The 17,174-nt window shown below is 38.8% G+C and overlaps 1 protein-coding gene across 2 annotated transcripts in view; it reads right to left on the minus strand.

Moving 5' to 3' along the window:
• Positions 1–715: 715 nt before the first annotated feature.
• LOC149196398 (uncharacterized) overlaps positions 716–17,174 on the minus strand; it is a 395,336-nt gene continuing 378,877 nt past the window's right edge. The window contains exons 13-17 of one of the 2 annotated variants that reach the window (XM_089405544.1): positions 16,932–17,058; positions 16,570–16,640; positions 1,627–1,769; positions 1,382–1,531; positions 716–1,259 (exon numbers count right to left, since the gene is read on the minus strand). In XM_089405544.1, coding sequence (XP_089261670.1) covers positions 999–1,259; positions 1,382–1,531; positions 1,627–1,769; positions 16,570–16,640; positions 16,932–17,058 — 752 coding nt within the window. In that variant the 3' untranslated portion in view covers positions 716–998. Of the gene's footprint in view, positions 1,260–1,381; positions 1,532–1,611; positions 1,770–16,569; positions 16,641–16,931; positions 17,059–17,174 lie in introns of those variants that run through there. The other variant, XM_089405545.1, reaches the window with a different exon arrangement.

Raw genomic sequence — 17,174 nt, forward strand, 5'->3', positions numbered from 1 at the left:
GAAATTCAACCACACTTGTGATCTCCAACAAAAAGAGTACATTGAAGCCAACATTCCATGGAGAGCAAAGATTCTGATTACTCAATTAAGAACTAACTCACATCAACTTCGATGTAAAACGGGATGGTGGAAGAAACCTAAAGAAGCTTGGGAAGAACAGGTGTGTACTTTTTGCACTTCTGGGGCAGTGGAATCAGAAAAGAAATTCATTTTGGAATGCAATGCTTTCAGAGACATCAAAGACAATTATAGCAGTATGTTAGCCTCAATTCTCTAGCATTGTCTTTTCAGTGAGGGGACTGTTAGAAGGTTGGGTAAGCTCATCATCAATTTGAGTAAGAAAAAAGATTAAATTGCAAAAAAAAAAAAAAGAGGTTGGTAGTCCCATAGACTATTTTTAGTCTTGTAGACATTAAAATATCATTTATTCATTCATTCCAATCATATTTTTAAATTCAGATGAATAAAATGCCTTGGACGACTCTCCCAACAAATTATAATTCTATCCTACTTTTTTTTTTTCACTAATATCGTAAAAGTAGTCTTTAAATAAATGACAATAGAAAGACATGGATATCGATTTTTCATTTTAACTGTCCATGTGATTGTAGCTTTCATGTAAGTGGACTTATGATTATACATGATGCAGGTAATTTTCTGTGACTGCCAGCATACATCCTGGATTCAATTTTAATTGCAGATATTGTACAAGGCATGGCTAAAACATTGGAAATAGAAAAAATTGTAATTGAAACTATCCAATGTTTCATATTTTACTCCAAATTTACGATTTGATTTTGATTTTGCAGTGCTGACAATACAGGGCTGAGACATAACTCTCTGCTTAAGAAGCGCCCATGTTCACTGAAGCTTGGGAGAGGGATACCCATGTGACCCGTTAGCATGTAGATTCTTAGGGTTAAGTATTAGTTCACACGTTCTAAAAAGTACAACTAACTTCCAATTGGAACATATTTTTCTACAAGACAGCTATACAACTAAAGCTCGACGTTTACAAGAAAATTTGTCTCTTTTGGAGCATCGTCTGAACACTTCATCCTAATCTTAACATGAGCATGCTTCATAAAAACTAGATGTTGCTGTTCTTTACAAATTAATGAAAACAATGTGCGTGTCTCATTTGTCGTCTGTTCGTCCTTCTTCAGAATATTTACTATGTTGCTGTCGTGTGAGGGATAGTCTCCCGTTGCACCATTTGACTCATCAAGAGTTAGGTAAACTACAGCATCAATAATAATCTGCAATGTTACAAGAAAGCCATCTAATCATTATTCAATGAGCTGCCTTAATCCGATGTATGAGAGGTGAGAAATTATATCAAGAAAATGACATCTGTATGAGAGTTATAAAGAAACCTGACCTCTCCAACACCACGACAAACATCAACAGAAGAATGGATATATGTCCCCAAGCCCTGATCATATTGATCGGTGTGTTCCAGGTCATCAACTTCTTCTTTAATTGAGATCACATTATCCAATTCATCATAGAACTGCTGAGCCATGCCAATCTGAACAAATTCAAATGAGTGATTAAGTTGTCTTAAAGTTAAGAGACATTGCATATTTACTGAAATATTTAGTTGTATACCGTCTGCTGTCATACATTATCAGCAATTAGCATCCCATCATACATAGATAGTTCTACAACACTTCCCCTTGATTGCTGCCAGATGCAACCTTTGTCCAAGGGAGCTGCCAGCTTTGTCCCTCTCGGCAAAATGAGATTTACTCCTATTTCGCACTTTCCTGCACGTGGCAAAATATTCAGAATAAAACCATCAGTACACCAGACAGGGATGCAATGAAAATATAGCCTTAAGATTTAAAAGGTATAACCGTTGTTCTATATCTGGATTTAAACGTAAAGTGATAAAATCCTTGTGCAACTTGGAACATGTAAATGCGCACAACTTGTAGAGAAACGCTATACATCAATCGAGATGATTCCATGAAAAATTGCACAGAAAAAAGGAAGAGATGGACTAATCTGCAACTGATATTTAAAGGCCTGATTAAAGAAAATGTTCATGGCAAACTTCTATAGTGTCAGTGGAATTTAAAATGAGATACAAAGTTCTATGAAACACAATTTTTCTGAGAACAATAAGGGAAAACAGGTCTATTTATCTACTATGTTTTGCTAGAAATGAACATTTACGAAGCTAGAGATAGATTGCGTTGAAAAGAAAGCTCACAAATCTCTCAAGTATGTGCAAACTGTTATGTCAACAAGCACATGATGTTATGGCTCCACCTAGGAAAAGAAAGCTACCATCAGAACAAAATAAGCATTAATTTAACACTGCACAATTTCCATTCGCAGAAAAGAAGGGGCATTTATGTAACAAAAGTTGGCTGGTCTGGATTCAAAAGTATGATGCATTAGAATATTGGTCAGGCCCCGATATCCATACTCTATACTGCAAATTGCCAGTGACTACCCAGTGGGGTATAGTATGCCAACTTAAGATAGGAGTACCCGACCACTATAAATACTAGGCGTTATTTGCTTTGTCCAAAACTATGTTGCTAGGAAACGTGGGTGCAGGGACGGGGACAGGGACGGGGACGACATTTTTGGAAACAGGGTGCATGGGTTCGTCGGGTAATATAATAATATTAAATTTTAATAATTATATTTTATAAATTTATAATTTATAATTAATAATATATATGACATTTGAATTTGTATATTTTTTCAACTTTAAACAAGAAAACTTTAATGATAATCATTTAAACATGCACATTATTGAACATTCAACATTGACATTGAAATTTCAAAATTTATCACCAAAAAACTGTTCAGTGTTTACATATTAACATGAATCATGATATTAATATATGTCCATTGTCATACTACATTCAAAATTTGCCTTAAAGCATCTTCAAACATGAACTAGGAAATTTTAAAATGCTAAAATAAAAATACTAAATAGCTAAAGCCTAAGGAACAATGGCTTCCTCAAGCCATGTCTTCAACATCCATGTCATCAACATCACTTAGATCTTCAGCTAGCATGTTCTCCAGGTAGGAATCACTCTCATCTTCAGGCTCTCGCTCATCCATAGTAATTGGAGGTAGCTCAATAAGGCCATCTGGTTGTATCTCCTCGTCCACACACGCAGCATCATCTATGTGTTGGTCCCATCTCTTGAAAGGACCCTCCTTGTACCCAGGGTCTTTTCGAGATATGAGACGAAGTGTGCTATGAATGTACACTAAGTTTTCTGCCTTCTTTGAGCCCAACCTATTTCTCTTTACTGAAAGAATAAAGGCATACGTGCTCCAATTCCTCTCACAAGATAAAGAACTAGCTACTTGAAATATTAGGGGGAGCCCATTAAATTAGTTATAATTTTAAAAATAAAAACTAAAACTAAAATGAAAATTTTAAATTTAAAAATTAAAATTAATTTCCTATATTTAATTGAGAATTTTTCAAATTTTGAGTAAGATGAGGAACTCCAAATTAGCTACCTGTCCAAGTAACCGTATGGCAAATCGCTGCAACTCAAGAGCATCAACACCATGAAGCCACCACCAATCAATTGGATCCTTCTTCTTGCGTCTATCTGCCAAAGATGCATGTGAACCAAAGACACCTCGGCCACGTGAAAATTGGGCAAACTGAGATCGTATGTCAGAGGCTTCTTCTGTATTACCATAAATTTTCTTGACAACGTTCAAGAATCCTTTGAACACCTCTCTATCTTGGGATGGAGGCCTCCTTCCTGTTGTGGGATCATACCATTTTGGATTAACTGCATAAGCTGCCATATGAAGAGGGGTGTTCAATTTATTCCAACGCCCATGTATAAACTCTTTCAGTTGTGGCCATAAAGTAGGATCCTTCCTATCTGTGATGGTTTGGATCCGCTCACACATGGAGTCCATGTTCTCATAAATCTCACCTAAACATGGACCATCTGTGTCTGCATAGCGGATCATATCACAAATTGGTTCTATAATTTCCACAACAAATTTGGCATCAACCCAAAAATTATCATTCAAAATCAACCTCTTCACCTCCAAAGCTGCATCTGAGGTAGATAACCTCCACTGTTCCCACATGTCACTGACAACTGTGGCAGATAAAGCCTCCTTCATCTCCACAAGCCGCCTAAGTAAAATGTAGTAAGTTGCGAATCTGGTATCTGTTGGTTTAAGAAGCTCCATTTTTGCATGCTTGCGGTAAATGGCTTGTGACTGATGATGGTTGCATATAAACATTTGAATTTTGCGGCCATTTTCAATTAATGCTTGAATCCATTCAATTTTTCCAATGTCCTTCAATGCATTATTCATAGCATGCACAGCACATGGTGTCCAAAAAATATGCCTGGGTACATCAAGGACAAAATTAAAATATTAATAAATCAAAATGTTTATGTAATCAAGGACTAAAGTTAAAAAATTAAAAAATGTAATTTATCATTTATGTAATTTAAATATAAGATAAATCAAACTTGAAAGTTGAAACTTGTCACTTACTTGTACTCCTTCTGAACCATTGCCCCTGCTGCTTTGCACACTGGAGCTGCATCAGTAATAACTTGAACAACATTGGATGGCCCCACCTCTGCAATGGCATCACATAATTGGTCTTTTAAGAACATAGTGTTCTTTTCTTGACCAAAACAATCAATGGCCCTGAGAAAATAAGGCCCAGACATGGAAGAGACAATGATGTTTATTAATGGACGATTCCTACAATCAGTCCATCCATCCATGACAATGGAGCATCCATCTACACTCCAAGATGCCTTCAAGGGTGCCATTGCCTTCTCAAGACGGGCTTTCTCCTTGTCCACCAATACAGTTCGAAGCTTTTCATAACCAGGAGCTTTATACCCTTGAGGTACATCATTGACAGCATGAACCATTTGCTCAAAATAGGGGAACGAGTTGCATTAAAGGGAATGCCACATGCAAGAAAAAATCTTGCTATTGCAAGATCAACACCCTCCCTACCTTTCACATCAAACATGTCATAAAGGCCACCAAGTTTAGGCTTCTTGCGTGTTTGACTGGTAGTGCTTTTTGATGCTCTAGATGACACTGACACATGCTCATCACCAGCTTCAACTTCATCATCAAATGGTAATTCTTCTTCATTTGAATCATCATTTTCAGTCACATTGTGAGATGGCCTAGAGATCTCTTTGCTTGCCTTACCATCAGCCTTTTGTTGCTCTCTTTGTGCACTAGGGAGTCTAGTGGGATCATTTGGGTCTCCAGTGCAAGCATCAACACCCTTCCTTGGTATCTGCATAAAATGAGCTTTAACTCTGGTATAGCTCCCTTTCCATTCAAGCTGACATAAAGTGCATTTTATTGTTGCTGTCCCCCCAGCACCTTTTGGAGGTTTTTGCCTATCCACATATTTCCAAAGTGGATATTGTGGACTTGCTGAAGACATTTTTTATTTTGCAAATTTTGGAAGACAATTTGAATCTGTTTAACAAAATTCAAAGTAAAAGTTATGTTAATAGATGTTAATAATGAATATTAATGAGAGACTAAGCTATATTTTATGACAGCATAACATTCTTTTGAATCTTTTCCGTGTAACCATGACACTGTTACAACTATGTGAGAGAGCTCAAGGCTACTACTAAAACTGAAAATTCAAAATAAATACTAGGATAAATGTTAGACTCAGCTATTTTGGTGAAACTTGGGACAGATTTTGTCACACACAGGCTTTAAAATAACTATGTAGCTTAGGTTCATTTGCAAGGATGCCTATCAATGAATCAGGCTGTGGTCGTACAAACCCTTCCTCCTACATAGCCAAGGAGTGTTAGCATTTCTGCCTCCTGCTCTAATTTCAAGACAGCTTCTCTCCTTATTGAAATTGCTCATTCTAGCTGGAGCTTGAGCTTGTAACTTTGCTTTGAATGTTTAGTCTCTCCCATATAAAAACACAATTTTTTCATAGGAGATTCTTCTCAACCTGATAGTGGTCTAGAATTTTCTTGATGTCTAATCATCCACTTGCCCCATGCATGGTGTGCTCTGTGGTATAGCAATCCCAAAAACAGTGGCAGCCTTACCCTTCCACAAAACACGCTTATCAGTCTTTGTTTCCCAATAAAATGCACAACAGCCATCTGATGGCTTGAGGGATAATTTGTCTTTGAGTGCGAAGCTCTGCCTGAATATTAATTATCTAAACATAAAACATCTTCACAGTTTTTAGAGATTACTTGGTGTACAAGTCTGTAGAGACCATATATGATTTAGGCATATTTTCCTAGTTTTAATCTTAACATGATGTTATCAAAATGCTGTGAGAAATTGGCATATTTTGATACTTAATTTAACCATTGTCCAAAATAGCCCTTCGCCATTTAACAACATCAGCTGATTACAACTTATGGCTGGTCTCAATCCTACTTTCTATTTGACCGAAAATGTCTGAACCTGTATGTGTGCATTTACAGTTTATAATTTGATGGTTATTTGGCTCGTGAATGAATGTTTCATTCCAAATTGATTTACAAGAATCTGCAGGCTCAAATTACAGAGTAAGAGGTCTCTTTTCCAGTTCTAGTTTCGATGCCATATATTCTATGTTCTCGACATAAGTGACATATTTAGCTTTTAAATTGAGTTGTTACAATTGAATGTCCATCTGTATAGAGAAGGGAATTATTTATTATATGTTTTGCCAACTCAATGTTACGTGTCGATGGAAAACATTTCAATTAAACTTGCTAATATGCTCCAAGGAGCCTTACAAATTAGATGGTGGTTACGTTCCGTTCCACAAAGCTCATCGTCGGAACAGAGAACACGGGTCTACAGGTCTGGGTTTTTGGTTTTAAGTAATCACGAACACCTATGGCATTAGGGATATTGCAGTAGTGACTGCTAGTGGGCAATTGCAATCCACTTACAATGAAAGTGTAATGCAGCTTATGTAGTTGAGCCCCTGTGGGTGTTCACTGTTCAAATGTGTAATATAAATTATAATGCACCTATATTTTTCACACGCGGTCTTGTGAAACTTTTTCATGGAATAATAAAATTGAAAACGAAAACTTGTAAATACCATTGTCGTTGAAGCTGCTCTGTCCACTGCCGCTGAAGCTGCCCATTGCTGCTGAAGCTTCCCACTACCGTCGGAAATGGTAAACAGGGACGGCTCAAGCCTCAACCAAATGGAAAAAACTTAAAAGTTAAATGAAATCAGTAATCAGTGATCACGGTGTTTGTTCTTCTGGTATGTCGCAGTGCTCTGCCGCCAAGAATAATCACGTATCATGGTATCAGTCTATCAGATATTTGCTTGTGTAAAGAGTTAAAGTCTTAAAGATTTAGGGTTTTTTAAGTTTTTTACCTTTGTTATAAGTTATTTTTTAAATTTCAATTAAAAAAAAAATATATTTGAAAATTAAATTTTTAATATAGTTTTTTTTATGAAGAACCCAAAGAACCCGAAGAACCCAAGAACCCAAGAACCCGTTAAAGGAAAAGAACCCAATTTTTTTTTTTGAAGAACCTGGTTCTTCTGGGTTCGTCTGGGAAGAACCCGTACCCGAATCCAGTACTTGGGTGCGGGAACCCGAGATGGGTTCGAGAACCCCACCCCCGGGTGCGGGTACCTGTGCAACATAGGTCCAAAACAAGGACACCCTACTGTCTTGTCTCTCCCCAGAAGCCAAATTGCTAATAAGATTTAATGCTTCCTTAGCACAATTCCATGTAAGGACCCTGTCTGCAAGTTAGTGGATCTGACTATGTCTTGCCAATTTATCTGATGAGAGTATTTATCTTTCCTTAGCTTAGTTCATGATAACCATCACAAGTGGGTAACCCATAGGAGTAAAATTTTATCTTCATTTGACAACGAGCCAACCAGCAGCCCTATGATGGCCCAAAAATAGCTTTACATCAGAGCTCTTTACATATGTTCCAACCATTGTTCTCTCTCATCTGGCATGCTTCTTGAAGGAAAGTGGGTAATCTATTGGAAGTTACATTTATCATTAGAATCATATGCTTTCGTTTAATGTTTTGCTGTGAAGTAGGGGTACCCGAACCCAGGGGTGGGGTTCTCGTACCCATACTCGATTTGTGCACCTAAGCACCAGAAACCGGTTTGGGTTCTTCTCAAACGCACCCTTCCGAACCCGGATTGGGAATGGAGAAACCGATACTCTGAAAATTAAAAATGGGTTCTTTCTTTGTGACAGGGTACTTGGTACCCGGTAAAAGGGTGTGTGATTCCCCAAAAACGGGTATGCGGAGTGTATGCCTACTCAATTTCTTAGTTTGTGAGAGGAATTGAAGCACATATGCTTTCATCCATTCAGTGAAGAGAAACAGGTTGGAATCGAAGAAGGCCGAGAACTTAGTCTACATTCATAGCATACTTCATCTCATATCTCAGGAAGACCCAAGGTATAAGGAGGGTCCTTTCAAGAGATGAGACCAATACACTAAGGACATTGCATGTGTGGATGAGGAGATACAACTAGATGGTCTTATTGAGCTACCTCTAGCTGTTACAGATGAGCAAGAGCTTCCAGATGAGAGTGATCCCTCCCTAGAGAGCCTATTGATTGATGAGCTTAGTGATGTTGATCATGATGACATGGATGTTGATGAGTGATGACATGGATTGAGGAAGCCAAATCAGTTACCTTGAAACTTGTTCATTGTTCAGTTTCACCTTTGTTTTGGAATTTTCTATTTCATGTGTGGAAATGCCTCAGAGCAAATTTTGGATGTAGTATGACAATGGAGTCATGGACATATAATATATCTATTATCATGATTCCTATCTCTCTACTTGATATTAAATTTGAAATTTCAATGTGAACGTTCAAAGTTTTATTTTTCTTGTTTTAAATTGGAATATTTCAAAATTGAAAATTCATGATTTGAATTTCAGGGGGCTGAAATTGCAGGGCCGAAATTTTGTTGTAGGGGTCGAAATTGCAGTAGTTGTGTAGAGCTTCAATATCGCTACACAAGATATAGGCTCCAAACCAGGGCATAACAAGGCATCCTGGAGGTGAAAATCTAGAACGTGCTGACCCTCCAAGAGTGTCTAGTATGTGTGGCCGAATTCTGGGTCGCTTTTGTATAGAAGTGGCCAATCAAAAGTCTCGTGCCCACAAGAGTTGAGCACAGTGGTTAACGCCATGATCGGTGGTTGACCGAGGCAATCTGCAACATTATTGGTGTTGCCCTTCTTATACTTGATATTCAAATGGAATTGTTGCAGGTATGTGGACCACTTCTAACGGCAATCATTCTATAATTTCCCTTGGGTCTGTATGAACTGCAAGGGTCGGTGGTCTGTGTAGATGACTGTTTCCTTCCCCAAAATATAATGCTTCCATTGTCGACAGGCCTGCACAATGGAATACATCTCTTTGTCATAAGTGGGATACTTCCGGACTGTGTCTGAAAGTGTCTCACTGTGATATGCCACTGGATGCCCGTGTTGAGTAAGCACTGCCCCAATAGCATAGTCAGAGGCATCTGTCTCAACTTCAAATGGTTGTTGCAAGTCTGGTAATGCGAGCATAGGTGTCGAGCAGAGGCGATCTTTCAACTCTATGAATGCCTTCTGTTGAGATTCAGACCAAAAGAATTTTGCTTTCGCTCCTCCCTTGGTGACTTGACTCAAGGGCTAAGTGATATGAGAAAATCCCAACACGAACTGCGGTAGAAGTTGGCAAGACCTAGAAAGCTGTGAAGCTCTATCAGAGTGGTTGGAGATGGCCATTCCCGAATGACTTGGATCTTGGCTAGATCCACATGCACCCCCTGTTCATCAATAATGTATCCCAGATACTGAACTTGGGTCATGCCAAAAGTGCATTTCTCCAAATTGGCACATAACTTGTGTTGCCGCATTGTTTGGAGAACCTGTCGGATGTGGTGGAGGTGCTCTTCCCAACTCTGGCTAAAGATCAGGATGTCATCCAAGTATACCATTACAAATGAGTTGATGAATGGCCGCAAGATATCATCCATTAGCCTCATGAAGGTTGCAGGAGCATTCGTCAATCCGAAAGGCATAACCAACCATTCGAAAAGGCCCTCCTTGGCTTTAAAGGCAGTCTTCCACACATCGAAGGGTTCAATTGGTACCTGGTGATATCCTGACTTCAAATCGATGTTGCTGAAATATTTTTCCCCCTTCAGTTGGTCCAGGAGGTCATCAATCTGTGGGATCGGGTACCTATTACGGACAGTGATCTTGTTCAGCGCTCGATAGTCAATACAGAGTCTCCAAGTCTCATCCTTCTTCTGTACCAACACGATCGGGCTCCCACAGGGCGATGAACTCGGACGGATGTGACCTTTCTGCAGCAGCTCTTGAATCTGCCTCTTGATTTCATCGTTCTCTAGAACAGAGTGCCGATAGATAGGTCCATCGGGTAGCGGCGCACCTGGGGTCAAATCGATGGAGTGCTTGACCTGACAGTGCAGAGGAACCCCTGCGGGGGAGGTGAAGATATCCTCATACTCCTCTACGACCTTGTCCATCTGTAGTTGTCGTGCGGAGGGGCCCTGTCTGGAGGTCGTGGCCACCGTCTTCTTCTTTCCTTGAGGGTGTATCATCATGAAAACAAATTTCCCGGTTTTGGAAATGAGCTCACTGCATTGTTTTGCAGTAACCAAAGAGATGGCAGTAGGAGGTGTTACCTCTGGTATCCTCTACAACTTATTTCCCAAGGTAACAATAACAGCACGGTGCCTTGATTCATACACAACATGTCACTTCCACAAGTATGGTTGTCCTAATAATACATCACAAACTTCAAGGGGAGCAATGTCACACAATACCTCATCCGTGAAGGGCTTGATGTTGTATGGAAGGCGACACTACTGGCCCACGCGAAGATCTCGTCCTTGGTGAAGCCACCCAATGGTGTACGGCTGTGGATGTGCTGTGGTCGATAAGCCCAGCCGCTTCACGACCTCTGCTGAAATGAGGTTCTTTTGGTTCCCGCTGTCAACAATAAACTGTAGCGGGGAGCCCTTTACCCACATCTGGGAGTGGAAGAGACGCTCCTCCTCCTTTGGATCTTCGGGTTCCTCTTTCTGGATCTTCATGGTGGCAACGATGGCGTTGGGCTCCACATCGATAATCTGCTTCCCTTTGTCATTCCCCTTGTTGGGTTCTGACTCAGAGCCAGAACATGCATCTGATTCTGAAACCTTTAGCTCGGCCACTAGTGACTGCTTGGCCCGACACTCACTTGTGTTGTGAGTGGAGCTCTTATGGAACTCACACCACTTTCTCGTGTCCTTTTTCGGCTTCGTAGCGCTGTTCTTTGCTTGCAGCTTTGGCAGGTTGTCTTGGGTTGACCCGCCTTGGCTTTGTCCTTTGTTCTGCGGTTTGGGGGCACCTTTCCCTTGCTTTGGATTCGCAGATCCAAAGTCTCGCTTCTTTTGTTTAAACTTTTGTTCGACCTTGACAACATATCGATATGCCATGCCGAGCGAGGAGATGTTCAGGAATTCTATTTCTTCATGGATGTACTTGTGTAGGCAACCGCGGTATTTGAGTACCAAATGCTGCTCTGTATCCTTGATACCCAACTTTGTGCGAAGGGTATGGAAAATATTGGTAAACTTCGGCACGTCTTGGTCCCTTCCATGCCGCAACGTGGTCCAGTTTATGTATTGATCCTCATAGCTTTCAACAGGGTAGTACTGCTCCTTGATGGCATCCCGGAATGAATTCCAAGTGGGCGCGGCTAAAAATAGTGAGCCTATACTTTCATCCTTCTGTTCACAGTAGGTTTCCCACCAGTCCTTGACATGGGGGGCTGCTTTAAGAAGAGCGAAAATAATCTTTTCCCAACTGGAAAAGTCATGAACAGAAAAATAACCCTCTAGCAGATTTAACCATTTATCGACGGCATTTGCGTCTATTTGACCCTCGAATATGGGGATTTCAAAATTAACTTGTACCTTAAATGGTGTGGCATGTCCAGAGTAGCTGTTGGAAGTCGATGTGTCGCCCCTAGGTAGCTGCTGAAGGATCTGGGCAAAGTTGTCCATCATTGTGTTCCTTTGTCGCTCGAGGGCTTCCTCGAGAAAGATTTTGATAGGATCTCTTGCCCCCTCGTCTTTCTTTTCATCCACCATGGGAGGTCGTCGGGATTTGCGAGGCTGATCTTGCAAAGGTTCGACCAATTCAAGCCCTGACTCCTTATATCCTGACCTCGTTGGGGACATGCAAAGAAAAACAGAGGAAAAAAGCAGACCGCTCTGATACCACTGATCCAATTTAAACAAGAACGCAACAAATTACAAAGATAACCATAAACACAGAGATGCAACGGAAATAATACTTCATATCATTAATGTAAAATACTGAAATATGCTTACAAACAGAAATGGAAATGAACCAGCTAGAGCGATGGTAGCTTATCTCTGAGAAGAGATGTGGCAACTGCATGCCTCTGAACTGCCTTACAATGAGGCTCGAGGGCCTTTTTATTATTGAACAATAAGAGCAAACCCTAAACAACCAAAACCCTAACCCGAGGAGATGTAACACCAAGAGTTTATGGGCCCCGTTGGGGTGAGCTGGATAGCCAACTTCCCGGGGTCGCGACTTGGTCATATTATCTCCATTTGACATGCATGATAGCCCATTGGAAAAATCTCTCCGAGTACTACGACGGAAAAGACGATTTTAGGGCCTGAAAATGGCTCCAGAAGTTTAGGACCCGAAAAACTGCTAAAAATAGTAAACTATGCTACAATTAAGGAAACTGAAAAACTGAAAGAAGCAATGGTGGGGGTCCAAGTGGAGTTGGCGGGTGGCCACCAATATCCACCTCGATCAAAGGGTTAGGTGACAATTTATACAAGAGAAATCAAGCCCTTTCAAGTCTGCAGCCTAGATGAAATAGGCTCAATAAACCCTTGTGTCTCACTTGGAAATTATGGCAATTAATTCAAGGTTTTTATTTTAAAAATTTGTCTTCAAAAATATGTAAAACCCTTCCAAATGAGCTCGGATCCCTCTGCGAAACAAGGATTAGTGACAATATTAAAATAAATAAAGTCCCTTCCTCAAACCCTTGCGACTATGAAAATACGCCCAAAAATTTACCAAATGAATGCGGCTTGCTTTGGAAAATTGTATGGAACCCTTAAATAAATATTATGTCAATTGATCAAAGGTTTGGAGCCCTGAAAAGGCTTGCGGTTTCTTTGAAATAGACTCTACAAAGTCTATGAAACAAACCAAAGAGGACCTTAGAAAAATTATTATGATCTTATGTTTCAAATCCCTAAAAAAAAATCATTCCAAGAGCGTATGCTAAACTTTTAGGCTTGCAGCCAAGAGGGAGTCAACAAACAAGTATGTGACTTTCAAAAAGTCTTTGCCAAAGCTTGATAACCTAGGCTGCAGATGGAGTGAGGGCTTGGCCCTCAAATAAATTTGTCTTCCTCTGCGTAAGATGCCAAACCCATCTACCAACAGATCTGCAAGGGAATAAGGAAAACACGACACAAATATATACAATCAAACTAGTTCTAGAACATACACAATGACTGGATCTGTTTACAAGAGAAAACTATTTCCAAACATATAAAGGTTGATAGCAGATCATTCATTAAAGTGTAGTGGATAAGAGAGTTGATAAATTTTTAGAAATAGATGATCTTAGTAGAATAAGAGGCAAAAAACTCCCTTCAACAATGTTCTTATGATGAGCCTTTGAAAGTCCCACTATGAGTTCCTTACTTGCTATGTGCTAAGAAGATGGAGATCCAAACAAGAATTACTCCAAATGCTTGACTCGAGGAGATGAAGATTCAAACAAAAATTACTCCAAATGCTCGATATCTGATCACATAGAGATTTTCTACACAACTTCGAAAGATATTGTTAGTTTTAATAGGGATTAGATAGCACAACAAAATGGAAGTCTAGTGTCCAAGCAAGGATCCACTAGATCTGCCTAATCAAATGTGCTTCCCCAATCCAAATATAGTTGGCAAACAAGCAACCAATAAATCCAATAGGCTAATGAAACAACAAATTTAAACTTAGGCCCCAAGGGGTAGCTCAGTTGGTTGAGTCCCTGTTGCTAAGTACCTTGCTTATCGGGAGCTCACGGGGTCAAATCTCCTTGACACCCTTGGGGTTAGGCCTTGCTAGTTTGGCTGGGGAGTAGATCCCTTCCAGTCGATCTACCTATATTTTCCTGTGGACGTAGCGGTCACCCAATGTCCGTGAACCACATTAAAAAAAAACAAATTTAAGCTCAGTAGAAATTCAAGCACAAATCATTAAAATAATTTTACCATAACAAACTGAAGACATACACCATAGCTTTGCCCCAAAGACTTTGATTTTATTATTCAAAAAGAGTATTACAGTACCGAGCTTCCAGAGCCAATTACACCATCCAAAGATGATTACAATGAGGAGCCTTAGGCTCAATTTATAGAAAAGTGAGAGATCTAGATCCCCCTCCAAGTGGAAAACAACTAGGTCCAATGAAGTGCACAAATTTGACTTGATCCCAGAGAATAACGGCTAGTTGAAGCTTCATCCATGCCAAAATTTAATCCTGACCCTTGATCTGGAAGAAGAAATTCGAATTTGTTGAAGAATACTTTGGTCCCGGTCCAATTTTATTTTTTTCAAAAAGTCCTCCTTGAAATACCCCCCTTCAATTAACTACCATGGTCCAAAAGTTTGATTTTTCTTAAAAAATCAATTTTTTCTTTTGATAGAGAGTCTTAGAAATATTTTCCAATTTGTTCCTCGAATTTCCCTCATTCAATTTAATCTTGGACCAAAAAATCGATTTTCCTTGAGAATTATTTTTTCTGGTCCAAGAAATTTTTGTGGGATTTTTCTGCCTTGGAAATGAATCCTTCAAATTTTATCTTTGTCACAAAGGTCTTGTTTTTCCACTTTGGAGAGATTTATTTTCTCTCATTTTTAATTTTTTGACCATTTTCTAGCTAATTTTTTGTTGGAAAAAGAAAATAAAAATAATTTGAGGGGATAGACATGATTTCAACCCTCAAAAAGTGTTTAAATAGAAAGTTGAGGTGTAGAGGTTCTAATTATGAGTACTCATACCCCCATCAACTTCTATAGACATTACATTTTACATTTTACATCAAAATGATTATTAAAATCCCGACCAGTGGGAAATTTTAATAATTAAAATTAGAACTTAGACTTAACCAAATTCTGCAAGACTTTAGACATGTTCTAGTATGATAATTTACATCGAATCTATACACTAGGACTCACCTAAGACATCACCATCGAGCCCCACCCTAGCTTTGGGGTACGCTTGGGAGAAAAACTCTACCAATTATAAAGGTTTATAAAACACGAATAACTGGCGGCCTAGAGTGAAACTCTTTGCTGAAAATCTTAATCTTACCTAAGTGTTTTACATGGCTTTATAAACTTAGTAGAATCATTTTTACATATGGCCCACAGGGCTGCATAGTTTGGATTTACAATCTTGATAAAACTGCTGAATGACAATGATGATTTCTGGATGTCTGACTGCTCGAACATGATGGAATGCTTTGAAAAGAATATGCACTGCTATAGGGTAGTTGACACAGAGTGGTCAATGCAACCATTATCCCAGTGCAAAAGCCTAAGTAGTATCTGATTAAGATTTAATGGAGAACTGATTTGATTGGGCAGACTTTGTATCTGTCACATGTGATTGAGATTGGTTGTAATTTTGCTTCCGCTTAATAATTGTGTTAAGAATCTAGTTGTGCATTTATTCAATATATCTTTGATAAATCTGCTAGGAACTAATTGCCGGGTGCTAGGTTCAGGAAATTAACATTAAGGGGGGAATGTTGGACATAATCTTTCAAGATTTTTGTCCTGAAATCATAAATATATAAATTAGGAGAATATGAAAGGCACCTTAGACAATGAAATGAAGGGTCACCTTTTTGTATAAATTTAGTCACACATCGATAGAAATTGCAAGTGAGGGTTTACCTCTGGCAAGTTTATATACATAGCATATAGATGGGAAGATGTACATTGCCTGTTTAGACTCCCCTGTTAAGACCTTGTAATCCAAGTGTCCCGTAAAAGTCAAAATGATACATAACCATTTTTCTAAGTGCACATTTGCTTCCCTTTATTGGCACATGTGAGAGTAAAATGATATTATTCATTCCTTCACATGGAGTGAAGATACCCTACTTTATACAAACATTGCTTTTTGGTTGCATTGCAACCTCAGAGGTCCTAGCACACGAGGGTCAGTTGTGTGTGGTCCATCCTATGCTTGCTGATGCAAGGAAATGCCTCTCCTTAATAGTAGTTTAACAAGCTAACTAACGATTCTATAACCATGACCCCCACAAATGAATAATGAGATTCTACCATAATCAACAAGTAACACTGAAAGGTTTAAGAGTTTACATGACTATGATGCTATAATTTACTGGTATTTATCGATTTTTTACATTTACATCAAAAAATATAAGAACATATAAGCATTAACATTAAAATGCACACTAATAATATGTACTTTTTACACATACCTGGTTGTACACTGAATTGTTGAAATGAGCTTCGAAGACCCTCTTTGTTGAAATTTTTATCCGTAACATTTCTGAATAGCCAAGAACAATCACATAAAATCATGAAATTTTCACCAACATACTGAAGGAAACAATATGTATTATGTACATTGCACACAACTCTACACAAGAAGCGATAGAATGTTAAGTAGCTTCTCAATATTATCAGCCATCTCTTCTGGATTATAACACAAGGAATAAAATAAATTTTCTTTAACTTCACAAAAGTAAAATGAAAACCAAAACAAAACATCTTAAATCAAATTATGAAAAATATAGAGCAAAATGAGTCTGTAATATAGATGCAAATCACATTACTCAACCTGTGACGAATTAACTTTTCCACATCACATGACCACCAGTAAGGCAATCCAAGACAACCAAGGTCCAAAAATTGAAAAGATGAAATATCTCCAGTTTCCAAATGGATCTTCAAAATCCTTTGACTGTCTGCAGGGCAGAAAGGACAAAAGTAAAGATACTAATAGGAATAACTCATATCTGATAGTTAAAGACAATTATGGGAAATACAACTAAGGGAAAAATTACATAGAACAACACTAAGA

The sequence above is a fragment of the Pinus tabuliformis genome, chromosome 2_2, assembly GCF_031772625.1.
Source record: "Pinus tabuliformis cultivar Carrire ecotype Pingquan chromosome 2_2, CPIR1, whole genome shotgun sequence".
NCBI lineage: Eukaryota > Viridiplantae > Streptophyta > Pinopsida > Pinales > Pinaceae > Pinus > Pinus tabuliformis.